An 18,595-nucleotide genomic window follows, 5' to 3' on the forward strand; every position below is an offset into this window, starting at 1 on the left:
CTGACTCAGTTACACCAGGACTGTGAGAAGCTTGTGGGAGGCTATCCAAAACGTTTGACCCATTTTAAGGTAATGCAATCAAATACTAACAAAGTGTATGTAAACTTCTGACCCACTGTGAATGTGATGAAAGAAATAAAAGCTGAAATAAATCATTCTCTCTACTAATATTCTGACATTTCACATTCTTAAAATAAAGAAGAATAAATGTCAGGAATTGTGAAAAACACATTAAATACATTTAAAAATATTTGTTAACTACTGACTTCAACTGTAATTTCAAGTGTGCTTAAACACTGAAGTCACTCTTTTCCAAAAATCATTGCAAGAGAATTCATAATTATCCCACAATGATGACTATTAGATTCATGATTTCAACGTTTCATGTCAAATCTATAATCTGATCAACAAAGGGAAATCAACAGCCTAATAGACAATTGGCCAACATTAAACCGTTTTTATTGGTCTGAAAAGCTTACCTGAAAGCAATAAATTGCACATTACATTCACATTTATTAATCACAAATCTCACTATAACTCCAAGGCTAAACTGTAGGCCTATAGCCTACGACTTTAGATAAATTACCGACAAAACAAGCGGTGGGGCAGGTATTTTGTCCCAGTGGAATTTAACAACACAAAAACAACCCCACGATTAAAAAATAATAATTTTGTTCTATGTTTCTAAAAAAATTAATTAAAAAAACATTTATAGGAAAATGTAGGCTACTGACACCGCAAAATTAACCGCTCACATTTCTATTCGGTAGATGGTGGGCAATAATTCAAACATGTCCTAAAATAGATTTGTTATTTGATGGCTATATCAACGTCTACATCTCAGAGATTTTTCACCTAAAAATGAGTCTACCTATGCGCACCATTAGTTTGAAAATGTGCAGACTGTACAAGTGACTGATTAACATGCATTCAATCTGCTAAACAGATCTACGAGCACCAAACAGTAAGTTATTATAGCCGATAATGTTTATTAATCACCAGCCAAACAGCATTACTACTGTGGCCATTTCATTTTTGCCTCGTTCAACTTGCGTCTCAACTGACACTGAGAGCAGCAAAGATCCATTTGGGAAAATGAGCTCATGCCAAAATGATTTACCTCGTGCGTTTGTCTGTGGCCAAACATTTAGATTGTCATCCATCCGTTCGAGACGTGCGGAACAATTTGCCCCAAGAGCAGCAGCTGGACTCCGGGCTCGATTTTCTTCCCGTGCCGCCGGTGCTGAAGTGAAGTCGCGCGAGGACCGTGGCCAGGGTTCCCGGAGCAAAAAACAAAACAAAAAAAAAAAACAGCCGTTTTCCTACGTAGAGACGGTGCCAAGCTGATCCGCACACCGGGGATCTAATTAAATGGCAAGACACGGGGGCGTATGATGAAACGTTTACATATTTCGCCAAGGTATGCGAAACGATGGAGAATACATAAACACCCATACAGGATATCCGACTGTATCCTAAAAAATCTATTGCATTAATACTGCATTAGCCCCTGTGTATACTGTATGTGGAGCTTGGAAGCTCTATTCGGTTATTGGGTTTCGGAACAAGACAACTTGAAAACCCCACATAAAGCTTGTTAATGAAATCCCTAGGAGGTGTCGGGGCTAAACACAATGTTTCCTATCAGTTTATTGTCACTATAATGTAGTGTGCTTACGTGCATAATAATGCAACGTTTCAGAATTTTCGATTTTCTTAAGAGTTGTTTTTTTTTTTTTTTAAAGATATGTAGGCTATTGCATCAACAACGTCGTTTTCTTTTTTCACAAAAAACAACCCACCAAAAATAGATTTATCAGTTACGTTTTTTTAAACATCACTTAGGCTAATCTTTGTTATTAAGTTTTTACTTGGAAGACGAAATCACCATATTACCAATGGGGTGTTACAACCTCCTCTGCCATTCCTCTAAGTGGACCCTCCAGAATTTAAAGAGAAAATGAATTAAAAGAAATAGCCTGGCCTATATATAGCTAGCTATATATATATGGGCCAGTTCATATTGGTGGTAGGCTATATTTTGGTAAAGTTGTGTGCTTATTTATGTGGATGTTTGATTTGAATGTTTTTACAACTTTGTGGATAGATGAATCTTAAATGTTTTAAATGGAAAAAAAAATATATATATAGGCCTACTATTTGTCTTTCATAATTTCATGCATTCAGTTGCCATTTGTTCCTTATTAAAGAGATTCAGTAAAAATTGTTTTATAATAATATATATGAACAGTTATTTAAATAGCCTATATTTAGCCTATATTTAAAGTATGTCACTTTGCTCTTTGATCTTGTTGACTTCCTGAAATCTATTCAGATCAGATGGAAAAAAGATCTCATGTTAGATTTGCGTATCGCAACATGTTCCGGACGACACGCAAGTTTAATGAAAAAATTAGTAGGCCTACAAACAAGATTTTGGTGTAGTAAGCTACAATATATAGGCTACAGACCCATTTAAAAACATGACAGTCATGCGTGTGACGTACAAAAATGTGAAATACGGCACAATTCGAGTTTACACGCCACTTAACGCACACAAGCACGGCAATTTCACGGATATGTGTCTCGTCACAATATGGTGCGAATTAGACATTCCTTTTTTCCTTTAAACATATAGCCTATAGTATTTTTAGATGTTGGGCTTGGTTTGATATATTATATTTCTCCAAACTGTAACTATAGCAATCGGTGAGTACCGTTAATATGTAGAATTATGGAACGTATTTACACTCAAGAAGACTATATTTAATAAATCTAAATCGACATTCAAACTCATGAGATGCAGAGGCTTGGAGAGCTTCTCAAAATACAGACATAAAACATTTAGGAAGACGGGCTGTCATATAGCCTAATTCGATATGGCAAATCCACAATTCAATGAAAACTTTCAATGTGGCCAAACTGATATTCGAGAATCCCATAATAAGTCATACAGGATCTATTAGAACCTCCAGTTGAAGCTACAGAAACAGTTTTTTATTTTTTTATAATGGATAGGACATTGACTTACAAGATTAAAGCCTGGTCTAGAAGTTCTTATAAACCCTGTTTTATTTGTTTATCAAAAGTGTCAGGGTAAAAAAATAACCCCAAATCTATGTGTTTTAAGGTTACCAAAAAGAAAGTCATTTAAAAGTTATTTTATTTGAAATTATTTAAATACAAATAATATATATTTTCAATTTACAATGACAGTTTTCTTGTAAACAAAAGTGGCAGACACTGTTTCTTAGGCAAAATCCTTTTGGCCAGTGAGTCTCTGCCTGTGTGTTTGTGAAGACTTGATTTCTCATAATCTGTACACTTGAATCACTGCATTCAGTACACAACATGAATTCTGAGGCTACATTCTTTGTTGGAGCTATAATACTAAAATGTCTATTTATCTGTAAAACCTTTATCATTTTATAAAATTGGTTTTGAATGTGTTACATGCAGTCAGAATACAAATTTCCTCTGTAATAAAGATTGCACTATGTAAATGAAAGAAATATGGGGGAAATGATTAAAAGAATTTCCTACTAAATATCTGCAGGTGTCCAAAAATAATTCTAAAACATATACATTAGCTATTGGGAACAAATGAGAAAATCTCAATTCTTCTGATAAATTCATGATAGAAATAAAAACGCAAATCAACAGTGAATAGAGAGATTACATTTGAAACACATTTCAAATAATTGCATCTCAGTTGGCTTAACCTCTCCCAATGTTTGACAAAAGAACAGAGCAGACAGTCTTTTCACAACCACTACATCAGTGCATTCAATACTCTGTCACACCTTACACAAGTGAAAATATATTTGAATGGGGATTAAAATACATCCACATAAAAGCCAAATTCTATACTTCTTTTCGATCCTTGTTGCCACACTTCCCACCCCCAACAAAAAGAAAATTAAGAAAAACTTACAGAAATAAACACTGACCCTTAGTTATTCCCTGCACTCATATTGGTGCTTCTGTATCACAAACGATCTGCAATAGATGATGGGACCTTATTTGTGGCCAGTAAAAACATCTGAACAGTGAACAAGGCATTCATATTTGTTGAGTGGAATGTAAGACCAAAAAATAAATAAAAATAAATAAACTATGAGCTATGACTGAGGCATTTAGATCCAGGGATCCATGGAAACATCATAGAAACATTTGTTCTAAAGTTATAAAAAAAAATAAGTACAAAAAAAATGTAATTCTCTGGCCAATGAATGAATTAGTCTAATCAATAGGAATAGGCACTGTGTCTTTGTAACAGGGGGATTTTCCTGTTCCAGTGGAAAATGTCACTCAAATAAATACAGAAAGGGGGGGGGGGGTTGTTGGAAAAATATAAATTGTCTTAAAGGCGGTTCATAATTTTGAAGAAAAATGCCAAGAAAGCCTCCTGATATCAACCTGCTTATGTGTGGAAGAGCAGATAGCAGTTCTAGCAACATTAGGCATTAAATCAGGACTAAACTGTAGACCTGGCTGTGGAACGTCTGCAGTTATTATTTCTTTGTGAGGCTGAAACAACCTGCATTGTTGATGAAAAGTTTGAAGAAGGCAAAATAGATTTATAAACGTACAGCACTTTACTTCCAGACTTCATGACCATGGAGTCAAATTGAAATGCAACCCACAGTGGTTCCCCCGAATTACAACCTCAATATGCATACACGTGTCCTTGTGGTTCATGCTTGCTCTAGATTACGCTTCACATGGCCACGTCAAAGTGGGAACAGCTGGTAAATCTGCATTCTAATAAAATACATAAAACTACAAAATTATAATACACTGCAACTTTGGGAAATGACAGTCATGAGGTGTGAGATTTTTTTTAGCAGTAGTCTAGTTTTTATTTTTTTGACACATTGGTTGGTCAGACATCTTTCATTAAGCAGAGAGAAATCTGACACACAGCTGGACCCAACCAATAACCATTCAAGCAGCCCACGATAATGGCTGGATGAATGCAGGGAAAGATAACCAACAGTTTCTCAAGTCTTATGATTGGCAAAATAAGAGGTTTGGCCAGATTTGTGATTGATGACTGTTTGAAACAGGAACATGTTCTTGTAATGGCTCTGAAGATAGCAGATGTCAGGGGCTATGTGTGTGTGTGTGTGTGTGTGTGTGTGTGTGTGTGTGAGAACATGAGTGGGCACACGGGCATGTGAGTTGTGTTTAAGTTTGTATGAATTGATTGGTTGCGTTTAGTCGTTGTCTTCATCATCTTCCTCAGACTCCTCAATACCATCACTGTCCTCCTGGTCATCCTCCTCTTCCTCAGTTTCTGGGATGTCCCACTGTGGATGGTTATCCAACATGGCCTTCGCCTCATGAACCTCCAACTAAATAGAAACAAAATCAAGGTCACAAAGATTTTAATAAATACCTAAACAAAAACATATTTCTGCCATAATCTTCATACATGTAAGAAACTGAAACATAATAGATAGATATAGAGCAATAGACAGACAGTGATAGCAATAGACATACAGAGCACGCAATAAGGCAGATAGAGAGAGAGAGCAATAGACAGAGCGAGCGAGAGAGCACTAGTATGGAAAGCCAAGAGGGTCAGAATTAGTGTTTTGTATCACAGAGACAGAGAGAGAGTGAGCGTGGGTGGGATAGACAGAGAGAGAGCGAGCATGCAATAGACAAGATAGAGCCAGCAATAGATAGACAGACAGACAAACAGAGCATTAGAATTAGCGAGCAATAAAGCAAGCGAGTGATAGACAGCTTTTGAAAATTAGGAAAAAAAATTACTACATTTACTTTTTTGCCAAATAAGACAATTAAAAAAAAATATGAAAGAGCATTTTCCAAAGTGATATAATAAAAATAAATAAATAAATAAAAACTGACCTTCAACGGCTTGACCTGATCTAATCCCATGTATGAATCTGATCTGAGAATCACAGAATACTGATAGTTTCCGGTTTTGGATGGAGCGGGGAATTTCAGTTCAACCTGGGACAAATGAGAAGTTAACAATCATTGTTCACTTTACACGTCTGCAAACTCATCAAAATCTAATACGACAGCGAATAAGGTGTAATGCTGAGATGTGAAGGAGATCTATGACCCTTTTGTTTACATCCTCATTCCTCACAGAGAAGAGGCTCCTGCTATGTCAGACAGAATTATGATGGGTGTCTGGCTGCCTTGTAACTCGTGCCTTAAATAGACAGAGACTGCAGTATGGAGGTTGCCTGGCAACAGGCTATGGGGAAAACTGCTGTGCAGGAGACTAGCACCATTCAGCCAGTCACACAAACACATCTCTCTCCCACACAGAGAGCGAGCGAGCGAGCGAGAGAGAGAGAGAGAGAGAAACATGCACTCATTCATTTATTATCTTTTCATTTTACTACATTAATATGAAAGCACACCAAATTGCAATTAATTCAAGTAATTTGCTTTTGGCATAATGCATTTCTGTTCAGAATGCCTTGGTTTTCCTAATGCAAGAATTTAAAAAATAATAAAAACACCTAATGAATAGAATGAAAATCTTGCATCGTTCCAAATGGGACTGTGCACTTAGACAAAAACATTATCCAATCCCAGCATGACACAGCCCATTGCCACAACTGGAAACCAATTAACATATTTTTTTAAGGAGCAGGGCAATGTCTTCCTCTCCATAATACATAAGGTGTGATAGACAGTAAACAGGTGGTTGTAACCTCACCTCGTCTGTGTCTCTGAGTGTGCACACATGGTTAGGCATAGACACCAGTGTCTGTTCCTTCCTATCTGCGATGTAGAGCCACCACCATTCATGCTTCTCTTCAGGGAAGTACAGGCTGTACACAGGGTGTGTGACCTTTGACTTGGTCTCCAAAAGTGCCCTCTCACGGCGCTGAATACTTTGTTGCAGGGCCTCCCATTCCTACAGGAAAGACATGCCGGTTATAGAAAACTGTACTGCACTCAATGCAATTTGCAGTCCAGTCCTATTTAGTTTACTTTAAATAATGAGTTATCCGTAGCTTGGGAAGTTAAAGTTTTAAAGTAGCTAAAATATTGTCAAGCTACACACTTAAAAAAAAAAAAGAAAGTGAGCTAGACTGCTTCCAAAAAGAAGCAAACTACATTGTAGCTATTTAAATATGTAACTATTATTTATACACTAACAATAAGCGTGACAGCAATTATTTGAACTGATAACACTAATAAAACAAGAAAAGTAAAGTAAGCTTTATAAAGTAAGCCGAGACCGCAACACAAACACACCTCCTCATCATCTCCAGCAATCTCGTCCACCTCCGTGTCACTCTGCTTGTCACTCTCGTCATCTCTCTCACTGGGTGAGTCCTTATTTCCCTCTCCTTCATCCGATTCGCTGCCTTTATCAGAGAGCTCGTCCTCTTCCTCTTTTGAAAGAGCAACAACTTCCTGTGGAGGAAATAGCAGCATTTAAGTGAAATCAAATTCAAAAAGACACCCAGTCAAACATATCCAGAGTACAAATTGGCTCCTTACATTTCCTGCCACATTTCCATTGGCCTGTTTAGCCTTGTCTCCCTTTGTTTGCTGTTGGGTGACTGGTTTCTTTTTAGTCAGTTTCTTCTTTTTGGACTTGCCGGCTTTTTTAGCTCCTTTATTCTTGTTTTGCCAGACTTGTTTTGTTTTGTTTTTGGTATCACCTTGCTGCATATGAAAAAAATTATAATTCAAGTATTCAATATTATCCATTTACCTATTCAAAATAACCTATGGACATCACAATGACCATGTAGCAAGTACTAATGCATTTCAAAATCGTGATTTAAAATGTGTAGCTAATTAAAAGCAGACAAATCACCACCTCCTCTGTATTAGTTTCCTCTGTTGGCTGCGGTGGTTCCTCTTTCTCAAACATCTCCTAAACAAATAGAAATTTAGTATACTGTTATTGTGTAAATAATTCAAATACAGATTGTTCTGAAACAATACAACTTGGTCACAGAAATCAAAATAAAACTATTTAGATATAATTGTTTCTTAACTGATAATCCAAACAAGTTTAACATTGACCTCTTGTGGATGCCTGCAGCAACTGCAACATGTACCAATTCATGACAATCATCTCATATCATGCATGCAAAACATCAACTGCTATAGTATGAGTAACATACTGGTTAGGTGTTTTGAGCCTATGAGACATTCTAGTAAATGTGCTACTTACAGACATTCTCTTCCTTGTCAAGGTAACTGTAACTGTGACAATGGATCCAGCTGTGATGTTATTGCTATCTTCATCATCCAGCACTATGGAGTGAGGAAACACACACAAAAAGTTCAAATCTTTAAATCACAAGCAATAGTAATTACTGAATTCTTGAGTGAAGCAAACCCACCTTGAAGTTTGGTTTCCATGTTGATGTATGGGAAGCTCCCCAAGACTGCCAAGACCTCATCATACTTATCCTCCCCAAGGAATCTCAGCATGTTTCTCCTGTCAGAATCCTTCAGACTGACCAGATCCTGCAGCGTCCGCACCTTATACTGAGAGAGAGAGAAGAACAGAGAGGAACCAAATTCAGATTTTGAAAAACATAGACATTGCATAGTAACAACAATTTTACTGTGATATAAGTAGTATGACTGCTATGCATCCAAATGCAGGAAAAACTAGGGATGCACAGATGGAACTTTTTGGCCGATTACAATTTTAACAATTTACAGGCCGATAACGATATTTTGCAACTTACCTTATATTGTCATCAGATCACTGTTATACTTAGGAATGCTAAAATGTACAAAGAGGTACAAAATCGTTTTTTACTGTTCTAATGATAATTCATTCCATTGAACATTGGATCTGTTGAACACATGACAGGCCAACATTTTAAAGAGAGCCACTGTGAAAGATAAATACAAGCTAAAAAGATAAAATATAAAAAAGTGACTGATTACATGATGATTGATATGAAGAAAAAAAAAGGTCATTTTGAAGTTCTAAAACATTTTGCACAAAATGCAGCCTTTTATGGTTTAGTAATCTCACAAAGCCATATTGCAATTTCAATCTTAATTCAATAAATCATGCAGCATTGATGGATATCATACCGATGTCTCAGCAGTTAAAGTCTACTGGTTTTACAGCGTATTGGATGGTTTCCCTCATCATGTAGCCTATAGGTAAGTGCTGCTTCCATAACTCTCACGTCAATGTATGCCATTTTTTTCCACATTTATGCGAGAAAGAGATAAATATTGCATATTCTTAGGAGTACCAACCTGTGACGAGGTGGAGGGCATGGAATTGTTCTAAACAGTTGGGAGGGGGATAAAGATGAGACGGAGGCACCAGTTCGAGAGAGAGAGAGAGAGACCGACCACTGTGTGTGTGTGTGTCTGTGTGTTTAAGTTGATTTATGTCATTAAAAAACGTTTTGTTGACAGCTCAGGCAGTTCCCGCCTCCTCCTTGCCCATCCTTACCATTACACAACCCTTCTACATATTGTGGCTATTATTATTTCTGGATTGTGAATTTGAATTCACAGAGATTTTACAAAGTGTGTTACTAATTAATTATTAATCAACCATCGGCGTTGTCATCCTGATTACCGATGGTTTTAATTTGATCAATAATTGGTCGATACATCGGTGCATCCCTCAAAAAAAACTATTAAAAAAAAACTTTGAAAATTGTCTGAATAGTAAACCTTCTCTTGGCTGGTTTATGAAAATGTGAATAATGTGTAGCAAAGCAACACTGCAATGGGACATTCTATTGTTAAATTGCTTTTAGTACAAACAACTAATATATGTTAATATTTTAATTTGTAAAAGCCATTTGTACACTTACTTCTCAATGAGACATCCCACCCCTAACATGGGGCAAATTGTGTCACTGGAGTACTAATTTTAGGGGCTTCAGACCAAAGTATACTTCGGTCAGTCAAAAAATATGTAATTACCGCTAAACAACAGGAGAAGAATGTGAAAACAACAAAAGTGTATGTCGAGGTCAAGAACATATGTGAGAAGGTCAGAAGATACCTTCATTTGTAGAACTCGACTCTGAAGGACTATAAAAACATATTTATGTGTCTCAAACTGAAAGAAGAGAAATAGCCAGTCTCTCATAGCAGTCGAAGCACGCGTGCACTGCCTGTGTATGCCACAGTCAGATGAAGTAGATTTGAAAGGCTAGCCAACCGAAATATACATTTGGCTTTAAGTTAAAGGCTCTTCTGATTTCAGTTAACCAGGCATCTTGAAATATAATAAGGTGTAATTGTTTAATCTTAATTATCCTTGCCTAGACGACAACTTAAAATATATATAAGATATGCCACAACTGAAAAGTGAAATATCTCATCCCACTTTCCCTGTTTGTTGTTGTACCTTCTTAGAGATGCAGTATCTGAGGTGTTCCTCTTCAAAATGGGGCAGCTGCAGTAGAGGTGACTTGGCCTCCTGCAGTCCCTGAACCACCATCTGAGAAAGCTTCATGCAGTTCTCTATGGAAGTCAGCCTGGGAGCTCGAAGACCTATAAAACCAAACACCAGCAAAAATCATATTTTAACCATAAATCATTTATTAATGACAATGTGAGCCTTAGTTCAAGAGTTTTATTGGTGTCTTTTTGACTCACCTCCTCTACTGGTTGCCATCATGGTGAGTTGACAGCCAACATTGATCATTTCCTGAAGTAAAGCAGGACACTTCTTCTCCACAAACCTTTGATCTGAAGGGGATATAAATCTTCAAATTAATAAACAATAAATAATTACACAACCCTCTGGAATTGTTGATTCTTATTGCAGCAAATATTTGTGTACAACGACTGTATACATTACAATTGGTCATTGTTCCAGGCACACGATTTCCTAGATATCTATGCTAGTTTCATATCTCTTGTATCACTCTCAGGTCTTGTTTCACATCATAAACTAATTTCAACTCAAATCAATATTTAAATGTTGATTAATTTTGTTATTTTTATAAAGCTGTGTAGTAAGTAGGATAAATGCACAGTCATGACCGTAAAGAATTACTACCCCATCTGGGTTTAATAAAATTGATAGTTTAGTTAAGCCATCATAATTATTTATCTCTAAATAAACAAAACTAAATAAACATGTAAAGTCAGTATGAATTATGTCAGAGATGTTGTTGGTCTGAAGATCTGCAATATTATGAGAACAAAGCCTGACACTTGTGACAGTTGTGTGAAGGATTACCTTCATCTACGTTCTCAGAAACCTCCATCCTGGCAAGGTGTGCAAGTAATAAGACTCGAGCCTTCAGGCTGTAGGGGTAGCAGAACGGAGGCTCCTTCTTCTTAACATTAATGTTCCCCAGTTCCCGAATCAACTACATAAAACATTTTTTATTAGGATGCAAGTATTAGTAATTAGAGCTCATCACCTGCCATTTCTTCAAGCACTCCAAATCATGTCCTCAACACATTTCACAATCTGTTTATACATGTTTAGGAAACTGAACATTTTACCTGGGGAACTTCAATGTTGTCTGTTGGTCTTATAATGGCCTCTTTGTTACTACGAGGATCAAACTCAAATGCTGCTGTTAACACCATCACCAAACCTGTCAAACAAATGAGAGACTAAGGAACCTCCTATTTTTCCTCAGAGGCAACCTTACATCCCAAAAGATGTAGAATTAGCATGCACACTAGGTGGTGGTGCACTTACGTTTCATGTTCATTGTAGGTGTTTTGTACATAAAGTGCATGAAAAGCTGTGTTGTGTTGATCAGGATCTGATCACCACTGTAACGGATGGAGCGATACCACCATGTGCCCTAAACACAAATGCATGTACATTACTAAATTGGTTAACATTGTATTAATCAATTAAATAGTTTCAATAATACAGTTTACAAAATGAGGGTACAAAAAAAATATATAAAATAAAAAAGGTATATGTTTGCAATTAAAACTAATGTCACAGTTACTGATTGCTACTAGAAAACTGCCTTACCACAACCACAGGAAGAATGACCATAAAAGCCAATCCATAGACCAACAGCACCTGAGAAGGGCAAGGCCACGAAGATTTTGCCAATTCAAATATGTCATTCTTATGCAACAAGTATAATTATTGAATAATTGTAAATGGCAGCTGGAAAACAACGATTATTGGAATTTACCAGCATTGAGTTTTTCTGGTCAACGATCCATGCAGGAAGAGCAATTCCAAAACTTGTCACTGATTAAGAGTGGAAAGAATATATAGGGGGAAAAAAAACAGAACAATTATTTTATATTCAATGTAACAAATGTTGAAAGATCAATCCTTAAGGACCTGCTATCTTTCATACAAATTAAAGAACGAACGCATGTGATCTCATTTTTTTTTAGGAAAATTCGGACCCACTTTATATTAGGTGGCCTTAACTACTACGCACTTAACCATTTGATACAATATACTTATTATATACATATATGTTGTTGCATTGTAATTACATTTAAAGTACTTGCATTTGTAGTTACACTATTAACTTTACCCCTAACCTAACCCTACCCAAAACCTTACTCTAACCCCTAACCCTGCCCTTACTCCTAAACCTACACGTACCTCAACCTCAGTAGCAATAAATGTGGGAATTTTGCAGAACAGCATGTAGTTACACAGTAAAGACATAGCCTTGGTATGTATTAAATGTTAGTACATAGTAGTTATGGCCACCTAATATAAAGTGTGACCAAAACTTCTTGCTGTTTGCTAAACACCTTCTTATTGCTATTGGTCCACGTGATAGGTAGGTGTGACCTGGAGCTGCACAGACCTTGATGCTGGCAGGTAATTCCCGTTCACGCAATTAAGTCAGTTAGATCAGATCAGACCCCCCTTATAATCATTATTTTCTATTCTTCCCATTAATACACAAATCTTTGCAGTTGTATCATTGTCATTATAAATTATTAACAGTGCAATTGGCACATATTATGGCCACGTATAGCATATTAGCATCATGAATTCAGAATGTAAACAAGAAAAAAAAAAAATGTTCTACTGCTTATATATTACTTTAAATCCTCATCGAGTGGTTAGAAAAAGCATCTTTTACTGACCTCACTTAGGGTTGAACGATCAATCGGCCACAGATCTAAATGGACTGATTTTCATCTAAATTCATGATCTCGATCGGCTGATCATGCCTAGATTCACGGTAGATCTTTTTTGTAGCACACATACATTTCTACTCTAATGAATGAGTGCCTGCTCAGCCTTGAAGCATACAGAGTGGCCACTGGAGAGTTGATGGCAATTCTAAGCATTTATGAATTTAAACTTTCAATCATGCTGTAATTTAGACGAATATGCAGGTTTGTTTTAAAAGATTTGTAAGAATAACATGTGTATGACTATTAAGCTGACCGATTTCTAGAGTCAATACTTTCTGACTCACTGCACAGTGAGCACGGAGAGGATAAAGAGACTGCAAACGGGAATAAAAACTAATTAAACAACAAATTAACATGCAAATGCAAATCTGAGTATACGTGACGTAACGTGAGTCGTGACAATCTGGTGTGTGTGTGTGTGTGTGTGGAGTGATAGAGACTGTTTGAGCAATCATGGGCGCTATTAGCCTCTCCCCCTTCAACATGAGCGCTCTCTGTGTCAATTAAACAAGCACGCTCTACAGGTGCTCAAAGTATCTCATCAATCACTCATCTCAGCGCTATTCCCAATTTAATTGAGGATCACAATTTAAATCAGACTAATGTTGGTCACAAAGCCACTAAATAACAAGAGATATAACGGTTTAACCTTAAATAACGGCACTGCATATTAACGCATTTGCTTATTAATTAGTGATTTGTATTGCAACAAAATGCCAAAGGTGGTAAACAAATCATAAATACTAATGATTCCTCACAGGAGCAGTTTTGGAGCTAGTAATAGACAACGTTCTTATTTTTAAACATATCTCTGCTGTGTGTGAGATGCTGTCATGGTTTTTACTGGTGGCCAGAATGTCACAATGACCTTTGATATCCATCTAAGTGTTACAAAATCAGTGATTGGTAGAAGCCAAACATTTCCTGATCAATGCACCACAAACCTCATGTGAATTCTGCTCATAGAATGAGGCATAAAGTCATTGATAACACATTTTAATGTCACATTAGTTAAGGTTTTTCTAAGCGTCCTATTTAAATGCTCCTCTAAATGCCTCCCACAGCAGTGTGGCAGGTGTCTGAATGTTTACAAACAGTATATCGTTCCTCGGCTGATTTAAACTTCTTTTTACCCCTGAACAGAGAAAAAAAATTTCCGGAAGAATATCAGAGTGTTTAGAATGTATACTGTAAGGTTAAGGCACCTCACCTCTTGGGCCATCAGGGTTGCCATAAGTCTCCCAATTTTTCCGGGATTCCTCATTAGTCAAACTGTGAAAAATTATCAATGTGGACATAAATACAAAAATGTCAAAACCATTGATCGTTAATTACTGCACAATATTGACAAGCTATAGAAAGGTTTAGTCTTTAATTCTGCCAAAAAGGATGATGTTTTTATGAAAAGCTTTGAAGAACCATATTTTGTGCCCCCACCCCCCATTCCACACTGCATGATGAAAAATAAACTTCAATTACTATAAATAACATAGCATTACATTTAGGCAGCAACAATGAATAAAATGGGTGATGAAAACATTCTTACGCTGAGTAAGCTTTAGCAAGCTTCATGAACATGGCCTCATCTCCACCTTTATCAGGATGGTGTTTTAGAGACAGCACTCTGTATTGCTTCTTAATCTCAGCAACAGATGCTCCCTAAACAGTGATATAATAGATTTATAAATCTTAAAAGGAAGTATTTTAAAAATGTAATTGAGAATGAGAGTATCAAATGGGGAAGAAATAATTTTGTCCTTACTGAGTCCAGGCTGAGGACCTCATACGGGTTATATTCCTGGTACTCACGATCTAATTTAGACACCTTATAGGCCAGTAAAAGAAATACTGCCCACCCAAACAACAGGGCTGCTTTTCTATGATGACACAGGAGAATAAAAAAAGAGGTAGATTTAACACTATATACACAAAGCTACAGAACAAGCAGTAGATTTCTTCATGATAACACTAAATGCGTAAAAATGGCACAAAACCTTTCTGCAGTATATTATAAAGTACTGGCAGGCAACACAAGCAAGGTGGGATTAATATCCCCTGATATGTTAATCACAAACACAATCACTCACTTAAGTGTTGGAACAATGCTCTGCTGTGATTTCATAAGCCGAAGGCGATACCACAGACATCTTCCATGAACTCTTCGTAAACTCTTCAACCGTAATTGCTCTGCGAAATAATTTACATAACAGACAACATTAAGAAAATTGGCAATGTTTGCCACCTGGTTCACATCCACCTTACATACATAAGGCCACTCCCACACAAAAAGCACTGTGATGTTATCAGATGGCAATACCATGCTACTTTTATACTATGGTACCCAGTGATTACCATATTCATGTCATGGTAATCTCAGAACATGTGCAACAATGGTGTCAGTATTACCATGTCTAAATAATCATTGAAGAACCATGGTACATTTTGTGAGTGGGGTAAGCATCCTCATGGCATTCGATTTTTAAAAAAATCTGAAATAACATTCAGATTCCTGTACACCCCTCTTACATTGAGCACGATATTACACAAGCGGCCTGCAAGTGTGCCAAAACACTATTGTTATATAACAGACATACTAAAGACAGGGGGAATCTTAGTTCAAGAGATGGTTTTATTGCACAATCTAAATAGATTCATACACTCACTAAGAACTTTATTAGGAATACTATGGTCTTAATAAAGTGCCCGACATGGCCTTCTGCTTTTGTAAACCATCTGCCTCAAGGTTCGACGTGTTGTGCATTCTGGGATGATATTCTGCTCACTACAATTGTACATTAGTGTGTGTTTGTGTTATCTGGTTATCCGAGTTACTGTAGCCTTTCTGTCAGCTCGAACCAGTCTGGGCATTTTCCGTTGACCTCTCTCATCAACAAGGCATATCCATCAGAAGAATTTCAGCTCACTGGATGTTTTGAAATGAGTAAATTCTAGAGACTATTATGTGTGAAAATCCCATGATATCAGCAGTTACAGAAATACTCAAACCAGCCTGTCTGGCACCAACAATCATGCCACGGTTGAATTCAATGAGATCACTTTTGTACCCCATTCTAATGGTTTATGTGAAAATGAACTTGACTTTATGCAATGCTCTCCTGCCACTTGATTGGCTGATTATATAATCGCAGGAATAAGTAGGTATACAGGTGTTCCTAATAAAGTGCTAAGTGAGTGTATACAAAACAATTACAAATGTGTTCTTTTGAGACTGGTAGGAACATATTGGGTCACAAATCAAGACCCATAACCTGTTCACCAGAAAAAGAAAAGAAAAAAAACAGCATTAAATGGCATGCTTGTGGCAGACTCACAGCATGAAAATTGGTTAGAGAAAAAGTGCAGTTCTCAGGTAGGTGTAACCACCATCATGAACAGCTAAATAAACAAAACAAAAACACCCAGAAAATGTGAGGGAGTGGCACCCATAGACCCAAGAACAAATCCACTACACTTGAGCAAACTGTGTTATTTGGACATGTAAAAGAAAAGCCCTAGCAAGAAACTGACATTCACAACATTTAACAAAACTTCTTCAGAGAGGTAACTGAAGTGTTCTAGCAGCAGTTCTCAAAAACTTGTGAGGTAGAATTATAACTAAGGGTTTTCTTAACTAAAGGGGTTTCCAGTAACCAGTCCCACAGATGTCTGAAACAGCTACTTTAATTTTAGACCTACTGTATTTTTTAAGTTGAATCAAATACCACCAGCTCCAACAACCTGGTATAATTATGCTTTTGGGGGCGGTTCTGGGGTTATATAAATTAAGAAGATGTGTCTCTAATATACATTTCTTTTTACGGACCTACTCCTTAACACATGAGACACTTTGAAATCTCTTATATGATGCTGTTTGCTTGGAGCTGCATGACAGATTGAAGTTCAGCTCTCCAGATAACGATGCTCTATAACTGTATAGGACCACAAATACGCGTCAGCATAAGAAATACTCGTGATTAACACATGCAAACATCGTATCAGCATGATCCATTAATAATATTACAAAATACTGATCATCTTTAGTATAGTTTAACTGTGTGGGGGGGTCAGCTGCTAATGCTAATATCAACAATTTAACAAGCCAACACTGAATTTACAGCAGGCCCTCATTTTGTTAAAAATTCATCGACAATTGCTTCTCACAGGGGTGACGATCTGGCTATTAGAACAGATCAATAAGCTGCAGGTAACTGGTTAGCTGACCGTGCATTAGCATATGGGGCCTTACCCGCATTCTGATCCCGGGGCCAGAGGTAATAGGTGGCTGGGATGACTATTAGTCCCACAAATGACGTGAGGAAATAGAAAAAAGTGTTGCCACTGTCGTCGTACTGAAACTGCTGTCCAGCCATTTCACCGCGGCACTAAACCCCGATATGTTCTGCCGCTTAACCACCTTAACAGTCGCTTCTCTTTTGGACTAGTCACATATGCGGGAGAATGAAGCCAGCAGCCACTTACTTTCTACCACGGATAGCAATCACTTTCAAAATAAAAGTCTCCATTAGTTTATTGGGACTAATACATCTACTGCATGAAAAGCATCATAGATCATAATTGTTTACTGTTTTATAGCATTATGACCGATTTGTTCAATTTTGAGCTTACACTTCGTCATCAAATGTACAGTGGGAATATATATTTATATGCTCGAAAATAGTGCTGTCACTCACGATACACAGGCAATACAACACCCTGTGTATATTGTACATAAAACGAATTCAATTCGATGGGAATTTTTTTCGAAATAATTTATTTACAACCCATTTACACCGCAGAATATGCTTGTATTTCACGAATATTGTCAGTTACTTTTAGTTTGGTGATTTAATAACGCCTCTTAGTTTGCTGGTTTATGTAGTACCAGAGCCCTTCTACTAACGTTTATGCTATTAGGTTAGCAACACACGGTACATCGGTACGGAGACCCGAGACCGTTTTTTTGTACTGATGTCTATGGGGAGATATTTAATTGTGCTGACTACACTGCTTTTGTGAGGAAACAGCTCATCATTTAATGAAATGACAGTCTTTCTGGTAATCTTCAACATGTTCTGAACTAAAAAAAAAATCCCTTTGGAATAAACAACGTGTGGTGTTTACTAAGGTTTTCACGTGAGCGAAAACGTGGACAATTTCGCGACAGGTAGGTGTCAGTTAGTTTACGGCATTACCCATTCGATTGTATGGTATCCGCAAATGGTGATTAACTGGCCTAACACGCTAGATGACCGGTACGCTCTATCCTTTGGTAAAATATTTATGTATAAGATCTCTAGTATTGCGTTGGCCTGAAACACGAAAAATCTGTGCGCCGTTTCAGAGCTGTGTACGTGTTCTACGCATGCGCTTTATAGAAGTATCACTTTGCCACTATTTGTACTTTGCCCTTCTTTCAATCTCTACATCAGTTGATGAATAGATTACTATATTTGTGTTGTCCTTGATTATCTGGTATCTGTTATTTCTT

General features: G+C 37.0%; 2 protein-coding genes across 3 annotated transcripts in view; both read right to left on the minus strand.

Annotated features, from left to right (window-relative positions):
- Window positions 1-1,569, minus strand: part of LOC127622179 (sex comb on midleg-like protein 4) — a 35,796-nt gene extending 34,227 nt beyond the window's left edge. Inside the window, exon 1 of one of the 2 annotated variants that reach the window (XM_052096161.1) lies at window positions 1,121-1,569. Coding sequence is in view for 1 of the 2 variants with exons in the window: in XM_052096162.1 (XP_051952122.1) it covers window positions 1,121-1,163 (43 nt within the window). In the remaining variant the exon portion in view is untranslated. The remainder of the gene's footprint in view (window positions 1-1,120) is intronic. The other variant, XM_052096162.1, reaches the window with a different exon arrangement.
- Window positions 1,570-3,055: 1,486 nt separating this feature from the next.
- sec63 (SEC63 homolog, protein translocation regulator) lies at window positions 3,056-17,579 on the minus strand. Its single transcript, XM_052096456.1, has 20 exons — window positions 17,354-17,579; window positions 15,195-15,294; window positions 14,870-14,984; window positions 14,654-14,766; window positions 14,318-14,379; window positions 12,129-12,187; window positions 11,960-12,010; window positions 11,672-11,780; window positions 11,470-11,564; window positions 11,198-11,330; window positions 10,609-10,701; window positions 10,358-10,503; window positions 8,361-8,508; window positions 8,189-8,271; window positions 7,829-7,885; window positions 7,504-7,671; window positions 7,255-7,416; window positions 6,710-6,910; window positions 5,881-5,985; window positions 3,056-5,357 (listed from the first exon to the last, which is right to left on the minus strand). The coding sequence occupies exons 1-20, from the start codon at window positions 17,475-17,477 to the stop codon at window positions 5,220-5,222; spliced, it is 2,262 nt and encodes a 753-aa protein (XP_051952416.1). The 5' UTR covers window positions 17,478-17,579; the 3' UTR covers window positions 3,056-5,219.
- Window positions 17,580-18,595: the final 1,016 nt, after the last annotated feature.

The sequence above is a fragment of the Xyrauchen texanus genome, chromosome 28 (genome assembly GCF_025860055.1).
Source record: "Xyrauchen texanus isolate HMW12.3.18 chromosome 28, RBS_HiC_50CHRs, whole genome shotgun sequence".
NCBI classification, from domain to species: Eukaryota; Metazoa; Chordata; class Actinopteri; order Cypriniformes; family Catostomidae; genus Xyrauchen; species Xyrauchen texanus.

Coding starts and splice junctions, on each gene's coding strand:
- sec63 (XM_052096456.1), bottom strand. CDS start 17,477: ATGGCTGGACAGCAGTTTCAGTACGACGACAGTGGCAACACTTTTTTC. Junction 11,331..11,469: donor ACAACATTGAAGTTCCCCAG/GTAAAATGTTCA, acceptor TGTTTTATGTAG/TTGATTCGGGAACTGGGGAA. Junction 7,417..7,503: donor ATGGAAATGTGGCAGGAAAT/GTAAGGAGCCAA, acceptor TTTCCTCCACAG/GAAGTTGTTGCTCTTTCAAA.